The sequence below is a fragment of the Chelon labrosus genome (assembly GCF_963514085.1).
Source record: "Chelon labrosus genome assembly, chromosome: 20".
Taxonomy (NCBI): Eukaryota; Metazoa; Chordata; class Actinopteri; order Mugiliformes; family Mugilidae; genus Chelon; species Chelon labrosus.
The window spans coordinates 17,744,834-17,761,251 of record NC_140353.1 but is presented as its reverse complement, the minus strand read 5'-3'; the positions used below and the strand labels follow the sequence as shown (position 1 = coordinate 17,761,251).

The 16,418-nt window shown below is 41.8% G+C and overlaps 2 protein-coding genes across 2 annotated transcripts; one reads left to right on the top strand and one right to left on the bottom strand.

The window, feature by feature from the left end:
- The first annotated feature begins 1,171 nt into the window (after window positions 1-1,171).
- LOC311505647 (gap junction beta-4 protein-like) lies at window positions 1,172-9,189 on the top strand. The gene is made up of 4 exons (XM_084569322.1): window positions 1,172-1,586; window positions 5,580-5,798; window positions 6,755-7,056; window positions 7,304-9,189. The coding sequence occupies exons 2-4, from the start codon at window positions 5,628-5,630 to the stop codon at window positions 7,644-7,646; spliced, it is 816 nt and encodes a 271-aa protein (XP_084425448.1). The 5' UTR covers window positions 1,172-1,586; window positions 5,580-5,627; the 3' UTR covers window positions 7,647-9,189.
- Window positions 9,190-11,093: 1,904 nt separating this feature from the next.
- marcksl1a (MARCKS-like 1a) lies at window positions 11,094-13,990 on the bottom strand. The gene is made up of 2 exons (XM_084569783.1): window positions 13,664-13,990; window positions 11,094-12,467 (listed from the first exon to the last, which is right to left on the bottom strand). Exons 1-2 carry the CDS (start codon window positions 13,739-13,741, stop codon window positions 11,934-11,936), a joined length of 612 nt encoding a protein of 203 aa, XP_084425909.1. The 5' UTR covers window positions 13,742-13,990; the 3' UTR covers window positions 11,094-11,933.
- Between the last annotated feature and the right edge of the window lie 2,428 nt (window positions 13,991-16,418).

The window sequence follows — 16,418 nt, the reverse complement described above, 5'->3', positions numbered from 1 at the left end:
AAAATACACCAGTTTGTCACATGTCCCAATACTTTTGCACACATGAAAAATGGGTGGGTTCAAACAAAATGTGCTATCATCAACCTGCCTATGATTCCTCTTACATTTTCAAACTGTCATGTAACATCATCAGTTTGTATCATAAGATTCCACATGTACGCTTTAGTCAGATATGTGTATCTATGACAGATGTATGTTTATCTTGCTGTTCTCTTCTCTCTTTCTTCTGTCTGTACCTGGCTGGCCTTAGGCAGATGGGTCCCTCCATATGAGCTGGGTTCTGCTCAAGGTTTCTTCCTGTTAAAAGGGAGTTTTTCCTTGCCACCATCGCCTTCAGGCTTGCTCTGGGGGTTTCAGGGCAGGTTTTTGTAAAGCGTCTTGAGACGATTTGTATTGTTATTGACGCTATATAAATAAAATTGCATTGAATCTCCTAAGTGGTGTATCAAATCCAGATGTAAGTAAGAGAGAAGAATAAGAGAATAAGATTTCAGCTTTTAGATGGAAATAAAAGCTGACATGTTGTTCTCTTGTCTCGTATTCTTCTTTTGATGTCAAACCCAAATGTTTTACAGCAAAAGTAAAGGAGTTTGCCTCACTGTTCCAATACTTTTGGAGGTTAGTGTATATAATTTCCCCACGGAGATAAATAAAGACCTATCTTATGTTATTTTATGTACTATAAACTGATGTCATTTACTGTTTTGCACACAACAGTGTAATTTACAAAGTACATTATGTTCCTGATCGTTCTTCAAGTAAGTAAGGTTTTTACCAGATTTCCATGACAAAAAAAAATGTTTTAATCTCTCAAATGTTTGAAACTATTCAGTATATATTGATAAATAAATGCACTTGCAACCATATACTCTAACTATATATTCTGTTGTATGGTACACATTTTGCTTTTAAGTGTTCTTATTTAAGACTGTAGACAATTTTTGTTAATTCTGCCCTAATTTCTTCTGAATTCATTTAGCAAAACATGACTTAATGCCTGTTAGAACCTTCATTCATGAAGTTACGGTTCATAAACTGCTACAATAAGTTCCTGAAACTGTCCAAATGTGCTCTGATTTGATTCATCTGTCTGCCATTTGCATAAATTCCACAAGCCTAACATTAAGGGTGTGGCATTTTCCTCTGTCTCGCTTAGTCTTTTTCTCCTATACACACACATCCACACACATGCACACACACACACCCACACGCACAGGCATTTTGGTTGGCTGGAGTGGATGTTGTGTCCCTAGTGCTCAATAAAGCATGTGCCTTATTCTTTACCTATTCATAAGGTGTTAGGTTACATGGATCGCAGGGAGTGGAGTCTCCCCACTTCCCGCAAGCTGACAAGACATGTACAGCCTATGTGCTCGTGTGTTTGTTTGATGACGTAGCAGCTGCTGAATCTGGTTTGGCAGGATTTCTGAGGAAAGGGCGAGTGAGTACGGACAGGCACAGAGAGAAAGGAGCTGAAGAGCTGAAACTAGTTTTTCCCTCTACTATTCTCAACTTCTTCGCTGTCTTATTTGTCTTCTCCTGCTGGTGTCGACATATTGACTGTTTGAGCGAGGTTTCAGCACCAGGTAAGGTTCTCTTCCTGTTTGGTTTTTATTGATGTGACTGTATCTTAAAAGTCAAGACTGAGCATTAAACAAAGAGACTGTAGCTAGATGGTGTTTAAATGCTGCGCAGGCTGGGTTACCGAAATGTTTTTTTCTGTGTTACCCCTAAGAAAAGAGGGATACAAGTCGTTAGTTATGCAACAAATGGGGAAACCACTGGAATTCAATGCAAAAACACACCCACGATCGGAGTAACTTTTCATTTTGGTGTGACTAAGACTAGTCTATCAGGATACTGAGCCATCAATGTAAAGGAAAAAAATGTGGGTGTAGGTGGAGTGGCCTACTTCACAGCTAAAATTTTCCACATTTCCACAGATGCTACATAAAGTATGCTGTTGCTTAAGTTATTATCGAACATATGAGAATTTTAACGGGTTTAAAGAGTAATGCTTTCCCATCGTAACATATGCTCTGTCTGGCTAAAAGAAAACACCTAATAATCTAGAATAGGACAAGTTCTGTGACAATCAAACCAGACCTTCACCATTAGACCAGTGTCAGAACAGCCTCACCACAAGACCTGACTGGTGCCGAAATCTGTTATTAGGGTTTAAACGTTAACACAGAAACGTTCTCAGGGCTGAACCACTGCTGTTTTCTGAAATCCAAATAGTTTACTCTTTTCTAAACAATGAGTGATCCTCCACTGTGCCAGAAACTATACATGCCTGAGGAGAGAGTCACAGAACCCATATGGATTTTATTTCTCTAGTTTTCCACCGATATAGTAACAAGAAAGAAAAACTAAAGCTTTAGAGGTTCTTACAATCCTCCGGTACAGTCAAGTCAAATTTTGTCCTTTTCCTTTGAACCCTACACCCCTAGACCTTCCTTCAGTTTAATACTAATTAATGTGGAGTTTCATGTATCGGAAATTCATGTCAAATTCATGTCATGTCAAGGTCCAGTGTGTAGGATTTATGGGAATCTACAAATTGTTGATAGCTTAAAATGAGGTCTTTATGTATGCACAGGGAGTGGATCCTCTTCCACAGAGGCTGCCATGTTGTTTTGCCATGTTTCTATGGTACCCTAGAAAAGACAAACCAAACAATGGCTCTGGAGGGGGCCATTCACATTATGGTGAAGTAACAAGCATTATCGGTTCCCCATGACACATGGACTGGGAGGGCTAAGGGTACTCAGTTGGTTGCAATCTGCCCTCTTTAGTGCGAGATGACACTAAATCATCCACAATGGTCCTTTAAGGTCAGGTTTAATGCTGCCTTCAAATGGAAGTTGTGAACTTGAACTTAAGGGAAGCCATGTTCACAAAATGGTTGGGGTTCACTTGGTAACATTAGCCGTAAGTTCATGTTTAGCAAGCTAGCAACTGGGTAGCTTTATGTAAAAAGTGCAAAGACACAATGAAAGGATGAGGCCGTTGGGAATGTCAACAGTTTCCTCAGACATATAAAATTACAAAGAAAACCTATGACAAAATAGAAACATATCAACTTATCATCCACCTTCACCATTTTTGAAACCGTCAGCTAACAGATCAAACTTGGCCTCTCTGGAAGTTCCAAGTTACAAGGTTGTGAATATCCCAAGAGGTCGCAGCTCTTATGGAGTTTACTCTTGAAGGCAGCATAGTATAATACGCAACACATATATTCTGAAAAGCTACATTCGTTGCACCTTTTTCCATATCTTTTATACTAGTTGAAGAGTAAATGACTCATCCATCATAAAAAAAGAAGACTCAGTGTTTGTTGTTTCTATGTTTCTGTCTGTACAGTAAAACTTTATACTGATTGTCTGCAATATATTTATTTGCTAACTGCCCTTTATGTAGATAACAGAAACCACATGTGTGCCAAGAGGTTTATGACTGAAGTTATATTTATATTGGAGTATATGACTGAATGGCTGTTTCATTCATGAACCTCATTCCCTTCACCCACACGTTTCACCGTTTTCATTTATCTGCAGCAGACAGCTACACGGCGGTGATATGTACTGAGAACACACGCACAGATAAACACTCTGTAGGTGCTAATCAAACACGCAGATGTGCGGTCGTATTGTACTCATAGTGTTAAAAGGAAAATTTCTGCTGATTGATATAGAGACAATATCTGACACGTTGTATTGTAGGAAAACCACGGCTGTAAACATTAATATTAGTGATGGCTGACAAAATGTTCTACTCACATTAATGTTTGCCTTTTTCTAATTATGACAAGCTAAAATGTTTTTGAAAAAAAAATATTATCCAACAGAGGGCCAAAACTGAAATAAATTTATAAATACGATTCAGTGAATACATTTATATAATATTAAATGCACAAAAAATAACATTAAAAATACATGTAGGTATTAATGAATTTATATTCCTTAATAAAGTTTTCTGTTTATTTACCCTTTCATTAATCCCTCTACGTATTTACTTTCTCATTTACAGTAAATGTTTTATTTATTCATTTCTTTACATATGTTTAATGTATTTTTATTTTTTATTTAATTCATTCATTTATTCATTCATCTTCTATACCCGCTTATTCCTGTTAAGGGTCGCGGGGGTCTGCTGGAGCCTGGTCTGGGTACACCCTGGACAGGTCGCCAGTCCATCGCAGGGCTAGCACAGAGAGACAGACAACCATTCACACTCACACTCACACCTACAGCCAATTTAGAATCACCAGTGAACCTAACCAGCATGTCTTTGGACGGTGGGAGGAAGCCGGAGTACCCGGAGAGAACCCACGCAGACACAGGGAGAAAATGCAAACTCTTTTTATTTAATTAATCTTTAATTTAATTTTTTTATATTTTTTACAATTCAGTGTGTATCATGCGATCAACTTTCACCCATTAACTGATTAACATCACAGCCAAGTTCACGAGTGAAATGGCTACCTCTACTCAGAGGTGTACTTTGCATTAGGGAAGTTTTCAGTTTGCTCTTCGTAAACAGAAGTATAATTGGGATCATTCTTTTTGGAAAGGGAAGCAACATGCTTAGTGATCTGTGGTTTCAGGAAGTAAAAAAATGTTGAGCATACAGTCGCTTCTGCCACTTCCTACTGTTGATCTGCTTTTTAATGTCAGCGGAAAGTCACATCAGCACATAAATGTGTGGCTTAGCTTAATATTGCAACTGTGCGCAGGTACCTTTAAAGTGAAAAATGTTGACAGTTTCTAGGCTCCAAGAAGTCCGCGGTACCATCACTATCAATATGAAGTCTTACGGTTTCTGTCCTTTTTACGCTTCAGTTTTGGTGTAGCTCTTACTAACCAGATAGAAAGCCTGGCAAGCCATCTACCTTTCAGCTTAGCTAACCAGCTACACATTGGCTTCAGTTGCTTGAGAACACAAATAAGCTCCCCTAAAAATGCTGAACTGTCAAAAATTGACAAACTAATCTATACATTTGTGGGTTTAAAAATGTACCAACTGGATAAATTGGTTTGGTGGTAAAGATAGTAGTAGTATATTCCACATTTTTATATGTCGGTGTTAACATGAATGATTGGTATATTTTGGTTAATCCATCAGGCACCGCTGCCAGTGGACAAAGACATTAATATTCCACCCTGAGCCTGACATGGCTTTATTTTCCGTGGCCTGTGTACATTTTGTTACACTTACTGAAGCATGCACTTTCATTAGTGAGAAGCCTGATAATATTAATAGGCTTGAATAATAATTTGTGCAGTATTTAAAAAAAGCTTTCAACTCAATTTGTCACCATACATTAGAGTCTAAGACATGCAGGCGTGAAATGAAACGTGAATGTTTCTAAATGTTAACTCTGTCACCTGGGAGGGTGGCTGTTGAACTGGTATGAATGATTTCATGCAAGCCTACACATGCAGCCATGTATTCATGTAGCTGGCATGCATCAGACAGCACAAGGTGTGGCTCATCCTTAACAATAGCGGAAATGTGATGTCTGCATTTTAAGGAAGCAAAACTCTTATTTTCTTTCTCGCTCTTTTCTACAGGGTGCACTTGCGTCCATCTCCCAGGCCAGTGCAGCAGCAGCAGCAGGGATGAACTGGTCGGGGCTAGAGAATCTGTTGAGTGGAGTCAATAAATACTCCACGGCGTTTGGGAGGATCTGGCTGTCTATGGTGTTTGTGTTCCGTGTGCTGGTGTTTGTGGTGGCAGCGCAGAGGGTGTGGGGCGATGAAAGCAAAGACTTTGTTTGCAACACTCGACAGGTAAGAGCTATTTTCAAGTTTGACCATTTGTAACTCCAACCTTTCTACATGAGTTTACCCATTACAGTGAGCAGTTCTTTAAACGGAAAAAAAAATGTAGTCGGGGTGTGTAGTCAGTACAGACAACCCAACCAATTGTCTGAGTGTCTGTGAAAACAATAAGACAGGACACACCCAGATAGCTACCCTTTGGCATACTTTGCTGGTCCCTTAAAATCCCCTAAACCTATAAAGGTCCTGTGAAATGTAGATAAAGTGCCATTATGAATCAACAGGATAGGGTACTGACTGCTTGTGATGACTTCCAATACGACAGGAAAAGTCGCAGTAAGCCAGAGGGTTAAACTTAAAAGTTGTGGTACTGCATGCCAGAGAGTACCAACCCACTTAAAGCACTAACTCAGTACTACTCAGCCAGTGAAAACAGTAATGCAGGAACTCTTACAAAGTCTGTCCCAGATGACTTCAATAGGGTTGTCTTGGATTAAAATGAGCTTTTTTTAAGCGAGAAATTACAGCTTTAGCTCTGAACTTGTGTTGTGTAGCTTTAAATATGTAAATATTTAGACAGTGTTGAGTTGAACCATGGGAAATGTGGTAGGTTTTAAATTTTGCACCAGCTCTTTTGATCTAAAAAAAATTATTAGAATTCACATGATAAACTAGTATTTAAACGCTGCACTTTAACACTTTTATCCAAAGTATATTGGTAAATATATGTCTTACCATCATCATAAAGCTTTTTTTTTATTTTGCTGTATTTACATTCTGAACTTTCAAATTAAAATCTTAATTAACAGAAAACTTTGTAATATGTCAGCAGTCCCACTAATCTTGTTCATTCATTTTTACCTATATGTCTTGTGAGAAGATCTTTTTTTTGCTGTTGTGGTTTAGGAGGATCATCAGATTTTATCAATCATCAGCATATTGTTTTGAATTTTTCTGAATTTCAGCCCGGATGCACCAACGTCTGCTACGACTTCCTCTTTCCCATCTCCCACATCCGTCTGTGGGCGCTGCAGCTGATCTTTGTCACCTGCCCGTCCCTCATGGTAATGGCCCATGTTAAATACAGAGAAGGGAAAGACAAGAAATATGAGGCGCTGCACCAAGGCTCCCACCTTTATGCCAACCCAGGCAAGAAGCGGGGTGGGCTGTGGTGGACCTATCTGGTCAGTTTGGTCTTCAAAGCCGGATTTGACGCAGCGTTCCTCTACATTCTCTATCATATCTATCATGGATATGACCTGCCCAGGTAATGCTGGCAACTTAATATTGTTCAAATGAATACAGTGGTGTTCTCTACTACCTATAATCTGCTCTACTCTTTTCTTTTGAAAAACTACATCCGGCGCCGGTCAAAGCCGGCAGCTGCTTGCAACAGCTCTTTTATAGCTACTCTCTTTGCTCTTGTTATTTTTTATTCAGCATTTTCTGTAAGCTGTTGTGAACTTTCCCCATTGCGGGACTAATAAAGGTTTTTCTTATTCTTATTCTTTAAGGTTGTCCAAGTGTTCACTGGACCCGTGCCCCAACACTGTCGACTGCTTTATCAGCCGTCCAACGGAGAAGAAGATCTTCATGCTGTTCATGGTTGTGTCCAGCGCACTGTGCATCTTTATGTGCATCCTCGAGATGATTTATCTCATCGGCAAGCGCATTGGTAAACTGCTGAAGCGCCGGCATGAGAACGAGAGGCTTGTGTTCGCTGACCAGCATGAGCTCAAGACCATCGCTCCACCCAGGTCCCAGTACAGAAGGACCGATCCAATGCTGACAGAGAGCCAGCTGAGTTTAAACAAGAGGAATAAGGTTAATGACAGTGGTATAACCACGACGCTGTAGGACCCACGGGATCACAAATCTGTGGGTTTGCGATAATGGACGGCCAACAGGAGCACAAGTTGCCTAATGTAACTGCTAAGACTGATGAAAGGGTTGCTCCTGTGTATTATGATCCTGTGATCCAGCCGAACATAAAATATTCATGATTCTCTTTTGGAAGAACTGGCAATGACTTCTGCCTTTGTGTTGTGGGACATTGTTAAAGAAGAGGACTACTTGTGGTTAGACATCACATTTCTAACTGTTTACCACGGACCTATGAGCAGAAACATTCACATCATGCTGGCTTTTACAGCGTAAGTGGTATCTGATATATGTTGCTCATGCATCCGTTACATTTAATTACATATTTAAGCTTGTTGTAAATATTATAAATGACAGCACTTGATATCTTCAGCACTGCTAACGGCATCATTAATGATCACATTGAGAAAAAGACTGCCTCCAGAGATCTGTGTGTTCATGTCCTCTACTAACGGGACTAAAATGAGGCTGGGAATGCAATGAGCTGGTACCCTATGACGGTTTGAGTTAACTCTTTGGCTTGTAAGAGCTGCTCTTGGATTTTAAGGGCTGTCTGGAGTGGATTTGACAGGCCTTAGTGTCTTGTTAAAAAGAGCCTTAATTACTAGGATTCAGGATGCACAACTTACATTGCTTTATAGTAACTCAGCATGGACTTAAAGCTGTTGTCTTGGAATGATGTTAAAGGATGAGCTAATACTGACACCACTGGTTAAAGGAACAATTTGGAAAATATTTTGGGAAAAATGTGTAATACCTGTACTACCCAAATGGGGCCGCTGTTGTTTCTGATAAACACTGATGAGTTTCTTCAACATGATGTACATACAGTATATCAATATTGAGTCAAAGGTTATTTAAGCCTTGGCAGAAGCAGAATAAGGAGTGAGTATGTATAATACTAGCTATTAAATGGAAGAACATGTGCTTCTGCAGTATCACTCAGGATCATAAAAAGTGCACTTTTTGAATCTTAGTGCAAATGACTCTAGTCTAAGTCTTTAATATCTACAACACACAGACACTGGAGACAGTGGTGTTCTAGAAATCATCATCATAGCTATTTTTTCACGTTTTGTGGATAATCTTTTTTTTTTTTATGTTGTTTTCAACTTTGTCTGGGGATGCACAAGAGAAAAGCGCAGAGAAAGTTGGCATCAACCACGTAACTAGCCATCACACTCATCATATAACTATAAAACAGTCAGACCAAACCATCCACTTATTCAGAAATTTCTTGTCACATTCACAATGCACCCTCTTACATTACCGTTAATATTGATTCTCTTGCCTCCATTTCTTCATTCTTCATCTTCAAACATTGAAGACTGAACTACATCTGTGGTATTTTGAGCTGAACCGTGACAGACACATTCAGGGAACATTTGCAAATCCCCACTCTCACTTCCGGTTTGACTGAGAGTGAGCTGGAGTTTACCACTAATTTCTTTTATGTAGACCTTTTTTTGTTTTGTTTTGTTTTTTACCATAATAATGACGTAAAATAAAAATACTGTTCCTAAACTGTTTGTGCAGACTCATTTGGAGAACATTTTATACCGATGTGCAGTACATGCCTTTACACAACAGTGCTGCTTTAAATTCCATGCAGTACAAATGCCTCTTTTTCGCGGCAGACATTTTGTTTTGTCCTTGTTTGTGACGCAGCATGCACTATAGGCCTACCTGTACCGTGAAACTGAAGCAACGTGCTCAAAATATGGACTGAAAATAGTTATATAATTACAGTAGATTTCTTGAAGTCAAACACAAATTAAAAATACATATTTCTCAAGCGCTTGGTTGGTTAATGAATAAATAAGGAAAAAAATTTACCTGCGCACACCTGACTAGTGGAAGGTCTCGTGCCATCATGCCAGGCAGCACGGTCATATTACTTACCTCAGCAACATGGACACGAACACGAGATTCTGGAACACCAGCTGCGCTCACTACCAGCGGTCCTCGAGTGTGAATGTAAGTAGTAACTAAGATTAAATGTAAGTGTACATCGTATGTATACACCTGTGCTAGCATAACGTGTCTTACAGCTAACTAAAGAACAAAACAGGACATACTTTTTAAAAAAGATATGCCACTATATTGAAGTAGCTCATGAAAAAACTCAGCATAAAACGTACTTTGAAAAAGTGAGACTATAAAGTGTGTCGTGTCTTTTGAACATTGGTAATTTGTCCAAAATTGGTAGCTTACGTGCAGAAAACGACGAGGATGGGATTCGAACCCACGCGTGCAGAGCACAATGGATTAGCAGTCCATCGCCTTAACCACTCGGCCACCTCGTCACATGACGTAAGCCATTTTGTGACGTATAACAAAACAAACATAAAACAATTGCATATGTAGTTGCATGAACGTGTTTTGTAACGTGTTTCGTGTACTCATTAAGGTTGCTACCGTTTTTTTAGTTTCACTGCTCTTACCACTAGACATGTTCGGTTACATGAGTTCTCGTTTCCATGCCATATCAACAAGTCTTGCAAGAAATTAAAAAAATATGACATAAATATATAGGATATACAGCAGCTAAAACGCTGACTAATCACCGAACACCAACAACGTGTGAACGAGGCGTTAATGTGTTGACTGAAAGCACATAAGCAAGTGTGCACAATCACACATCTGACCACTAGAGGGAGACACAGACCGACTAAACAACCAATAAAATAAGGACTTAAAGGGAGTGCGGTCTGGCGTCTGATAACTTGTTTGCGTTTAGTGTTCACATATTAAGTAAAATATATAGGTTGTTTGTGTGTAGCTCGCATTAAATCCTGCTGCTCTACTGTGCACGTGTCTAGCTGTATGGCCACAGAACCCATTAATAGATACAAGGATCCAATGACAGCACTTGTTGTTCCGTGTCTCTCAAAATGACCACGCCCCTAATTATCCACGACTTAAAGCCATTATGACAATATTTGTCATGGAGAAAGAAATTAGCTGTAGAGACCAAAATAATTATTTTGTACCAGACTGTTAATGCCTATTAATATTTCTACTTTAAAGCCGTCATTGGAGCAACTGCAGTTTTTGGCACTTCTGCATTGTCTTTTTTTTTTTTTCCAAGCCCAGAGGTTGTATTTTTATGTAGAGAAAGAGTGCGTGTGAAATGCAATACGGCATCATCCACAGTAGTGTGCATGTTCCCTTAGTCGATATAGCCATGCTTGTATAGCATGACTTTACCTTTTTATGTTCTTGTCTGATTAACAGTTTTCATTTCTTCCTTCTCATGACCTAGATTACTAGTGATGTCACAGCTTGCATATACCAGCTACTTAATCTGCATCTAGGTTTATTCTTTGTGTCATTGTTCCACTTTATATTTCATGTCTAATGTGTGAGTAGTCCTACCTTCAAGTGTGTCAGGGGTGTGAATCACAAGGCAGAACACAGACAGAGGGGATCAAACATTTATTTACCCTTATTAAAAGTTACAATAAAACCATTAACATCTTCAAACGATAGCAAAATAAAGAGAACCAAAAATATTGGCCAAAACATATTTACAGAGACGGTTTGCAGAGAAAAAAGCTCACATTTTGTACACAATCCCAACCCCCTGCGTCATAAACTCTGAAATGTGAACACTGCAATACTCAAGAAGCTTGAATGTGGTTTTAGCCAGAAAAAGAATCAAAATGCACGAACAAAGACATAGCTCTTTTTCCACCTCCCCTCCTCGTTTTCCGCTTTTCTATACATGACAAAATACTTGAAGTCTGGGGGTAAAACAAAGGAATGTAGAATTCAAAAAATTAATCATTGAAAGGTTTATGAGTCCGTATAACAGTCATTTCGAGTGAGGGAGATGGTCCGCACCGCTCCGCTGACAAATTTTTAGATCCCAAAGAGATGAGAAAGAAAAGTAAGATGTTATAGGGCTGCCACGCTGTTAAAAAGGATGCTTCTCCATGAATTGGGAAAATAAGTCAGTATTCCTGATTCGCTCCACATCCAATCCATTACCTTCGCCACACGCCAGTCCCTGTGTGTACCATGAGAGGGGGGGCGACACAAGCCGACGCTGTCATCATGAGAGGGCCCGGTGAGATTCCGTCTGTCGAAGAACTAATAAAAGGCAGTGAACTGGTGGTTGAATCAGCAAATGTGATATATCCTTTGTCTTCTTTTGTAGTTTTGTTTTATAACTTTAAGAACGTGGCACAAGTCTCTCATATATATATTTATATACTTTAATCTTGGAAAATCAGTTCAGGTGCCGTGGCGGGGGTGCAGTCACTCTGCCTGGGCCTCGCCCTCAGAGGCTGCAGGTGTCGTATCGTCGGCCGGGGCGGCGGCCTCCTCAGCGGGAGCGGCCTCTGTTGGTGGAGCCTCCTCTTCCGCCTTGGCCTCTCCTTCAGGTGCTGGGGCTTCGGCAGCGGCGGCCTCACCCTCTTTGGCCTCAGCGGCCGGCGTCTCCTCTTTGGTTTCCTTGGCCGCGTGGCCGTTCTCCTCTGGCTTGTCCTCTGCCGTGGGGGAGGCGGCCTCCTCTTTGCCCTCCTCGCTGCCCTTCTTGCTCTTCTTCAGCGAGATGCCCTTGAACTTGAAGGAGTTCTTCAGGGAGAACTTCTTCTTCTTCTTGCCATCCTTGGCGGCCTCGCCCTCGGCTTTGGCGGCCTCGCCTTCAGCGGCAGGAGCGGGCTCAATGGCATCCCCGGCGCTGGTCTCGCCCTCCTTGGCTGGTTCGGCCGTTCCGTTTCCATCTGCAGCGGCCACTTCCCCGTCGGGCTTGGCTGAGACGTCGCCGTTGGTCTTGACATGGCCGTTCTCCTGTAGAGAAGAGGACAATTTGGTCATGACTCAGAAATAATCAAGGTGCTCAAATAACACACACTGCCTCTGGAAATATAAATATTTTATATAGACAAATGGAAACCTGCAGATGAAATGAATACAGTTGAAATAAATCGCGGTACATAACAGATTAGCCATAACTCGTTTCCTACAGCATCAACAAATACTTGAGGGAGGCTGCTTGCCCTGACTGTGGTATTCAACAGCTGTCTGCATGACCCCGAGCAGACGCGTGGGGGCAGTAACGCTGCATCAAAACACCAACACGGCCAGCGAGTCGGGGAACAAAGGAATCCCCGTGAAGCCTGGTTTCTGCTCTCATCCAAGCTGCAGCTCGCGTCTACCAGCTCTCCCTGCTGGAGTTCAGGGCAGCCAGCACTCTCCAGACACGGCACAGACATACTTGCGTAAAAGCCACATCCAAACCAATACCAATACCTTGCTCTTTGTGAAGAGGAAGAGATCGGTCACTGTAAACGTACCTCACAAGTTCAGCAACATGTCTTACGGACATCACATAATTAATCTTCTGATCTATTCTCTCATCAGTCACCGCTCACAGTTTCTACAAACTTTCATTAATTCGCTTTGTGCAGAAACCCGCCTAAATGTGCAAGAGCCGTAGGGTGAAATGAGGTCTGAACTGGCGCCTGCTTTGTTTGCTGCTCCGCAAAATGCGCCTCCAGCAGAGCGCATTTGCATCCTTTGCACCGTTCGCCTCTCATCTTTTGTTCGACGTGAGTGCGGCTCGCCTGCTCGACCGCAGCCGACTCATGAGAGAAAACGTGGCCCAAACACACGTCTAGACCAGAATTCGACACCCCATTCGTATAAAACGTGTGCTAAATGTGTGCTAAGTCGACCCCAAGGAGCAGCAGACAGAGAGGAATTAACAAAGGCAGGTCTGGTGCGCGCTGAGCGGGGACGAGCACGGACGCTCGACCGCTGCTCTGCTGGGGGTCGCCTGCTTTCAGACGAACGGTTTTAAATCCTAAAATCATTATGATAACAGAGACTCGGGTCTGCTCTCAGCTCAGAGTAAGAAAAAGCAACAGCTCTTCTCCCATCGCAGCCCTGAGCCCAGCCGCGGTGGCACCCATGCTGCCAGTGGGCGTTGGGTGCCATGTGGCTCCCCGCTGATGCTCAGCGCATCAGGACTGCGTTCAACTCACCTGGCCGTTGGCTTTGGCAGCAGCAGGGTCGGCTTTCCCCTCAGCAGCTACTCCACCCTTGGACAACTGGGCTCCCATCTTTTTTTTCCTTTGAGGTGTTCTGAACAAAAAAATAAAATCGAAAAAGAAAAACCTGGAGGAGTTTGGAGGTTTAAAAGTCCAGATCTGGGATGGGTAAGATCTTGCCCAAAGACGTGAAAAAAAAAATCCGAGCTCTCCTTCTCCCTGGCAAGGACTTGGAAGCGAGAAGATCCCCCCTTTTTGTTTGTGAGTGTGAACCCCACGGTGGCTGAGCTCAAATTAAAGGATGTCAGGGAGATGGCTGTGAGTATTTCAACCGCGCCTCAAAATCGACCAGAGTCTCCTCCCCTGGGCGTGACGGCAGGGCTCTGTCCAATCTGTAGCAGTGGGGGGATGGGCCTCCTTCAGCCCCCTGTCACTGCAACAGTCTGCCACTCCACTGGAGTATCAGCAAGACTTTTTCCACTCTTTCACATGTCTACAAGATTTTGGAAAGATTTGAAAATTTCTTCATTAACTTACACAACACTTTAAATCCAATCTAGTCTGTAAATGGTGTCAAATGTGGCACAAGGAAGTCCAAATGGGTAGAAAAAGTGCTATAACTGTTGCTTTAAAAGATGAGAAACCACCACAAATGCCTTCGAAGGTATTTCATCAGCTTGCTAACCTGAGGGTCAAGACCCCACAAATGGTCACAAGATCAGTCTGAAAGGTTGATAAACAACTAAAAATATATATATTTTTTCCCACTAAGCTTTATTCAAGCCAGTGCATCTGAGAACTGAATACTTTTTAGGTTCAAAAAGGTCCAAATCAATAAGGTAACGGTGCATTATATCAACTTTTTCTCGAGTCTCTGTTCAGTTTTGTCTGAACCTAACAATCTTCTTGCGAATTTGCCGTCGTTCTATAGCCCAAACAAATCATCAGAAGGTCTCGCTGATTTTTCGGTGGAGGAAATCAGTCCGTCAATGAGAGGCGTGGAATTTTAATGGCCTCCTCTGGATTTTGAGCGATGGGGCCGGCCTTCCAGGAGTAAACTCGTTACATAACACGCGGCTCTCTGTAGAGACTTTGCGATGGCACTGGGGTTGCTTTGTCACCGACACAGACAGGGAGACAGTGAATCAGCCTGTCAGCCTGTAATGAGGACTCTTTGGCCAGACCACTGAATCCCACGATCGCGGCGGTGACACTGCATTTTTTTTGGTTTGTTTTGGGGAGCCCAAAGCTGTTGGGACACTCTATAGGGATCCAGCGAGGTCAGGGGTCTTATGTTTCAAGAGGAGTTATGAAAGCCAGCGGATGGCTTCTACAGCATGGATACGTTCATTTATGTATGCCAGCTGCCTCTTTTAAAACCATTACTCTTAATTCTGGCAACCTTAACCAAATTAGCTTTTCTTTCCCATCAACAAGGCCCTCATTTGTCCCAAAGATGAACCCATGTTAACAAAATGGCACTCTGTCCGCTTGTCATCCCTACAGGACTTCATTAAGTGGAATTTATGGTTTCCTCTCTCTTCAGAGGCATCCCTTTGTAGGTCCATCTCTCTCTGTCTTCATCCCTCTGTCATTGTTTCCATCAGTCCTCCACGCATAAGACACACTCACACAAACATGTCACCGCCACGGTATGCAAGGCATGCATACACCACCCAGAGAATGATCTCCATCCATTCCGCGGGCCAAGCTTCCCGGGGTGGAACACACCCTGAGGGGCTCAAAATCTGCAGCCACCCGCCCCTCCTAACCGACCACCACTATATACTCCCATTTTCCTGGAGTGAGTCAAGAAAGAGAACCGTGATGTTTTTTACCCCCCCCCCCCCCCCCCCCCCCAAAAAAACAAAACAAAACAATCCAACCCATCCATGGCTCCATCATGCTTTTGGAATTCCTCCATGCTTTCTGATGTGGGGACGCCAGAATCGAATCCTCGCTCTGATGAGGTCTATGCATTGAGGTTGTCAGATTTCAAAGTGGTGCTCCTGGCTTGATCAGAGCGAGGTATCCAGTCTCCTGCTGACTCCTGCCTGATTGTCATTCAGGTATTACATATTTAGATGATTTTATACTGTAGATGTGGATCAGACGAGCACATTTTCTGTTACTCTGACAGCTAAAATAAAACTTTTACACAGGGACTGATAAAACTAGAAATTGGTAGTGTTTGATCGAAAATACCTCCAATACCATCAATATTAGAGATACCAGCAATGCATATTTAAGAAGTTTGAACTCATGTTGTTAGATATTTTCTTTTGTCATCACCCTCTGGACTTTCCTGTAAACCGCAAAAAAAAAACACATCAAAAATAGAAGCTAACTTACGGGGCTTGCTCATGAGCACTCCCTGATGTTCTAACCATTCATCCATCTTCTGTATCTTCATAAATTTACTAGCCTGGAAGCCAGGCCAAATTCCCACTGGACGTAACATTTTGGTGGGGGAATTTCAGTTTTGATTCTCAAAGACCTCCTAGGCCAGCCAAATAGTTTGTATGGTTTTATGTGAACATCATACACGTCCTTATGATCTTTGTTTCGCAACAAAATGGAAGCTGTTGGGGACGCAAGATACTTAGATTTCACACGTCACAGCAAGAGTCACATAAGTCGATGCTCTGATTAGTTGTAAGATTATCTCTGTATCATTTATAACACGCCCTATAATGAAATCAAAATGCTGTTAAATACTGATTCTTGCTCTTCATGTTTTATTTTAGAA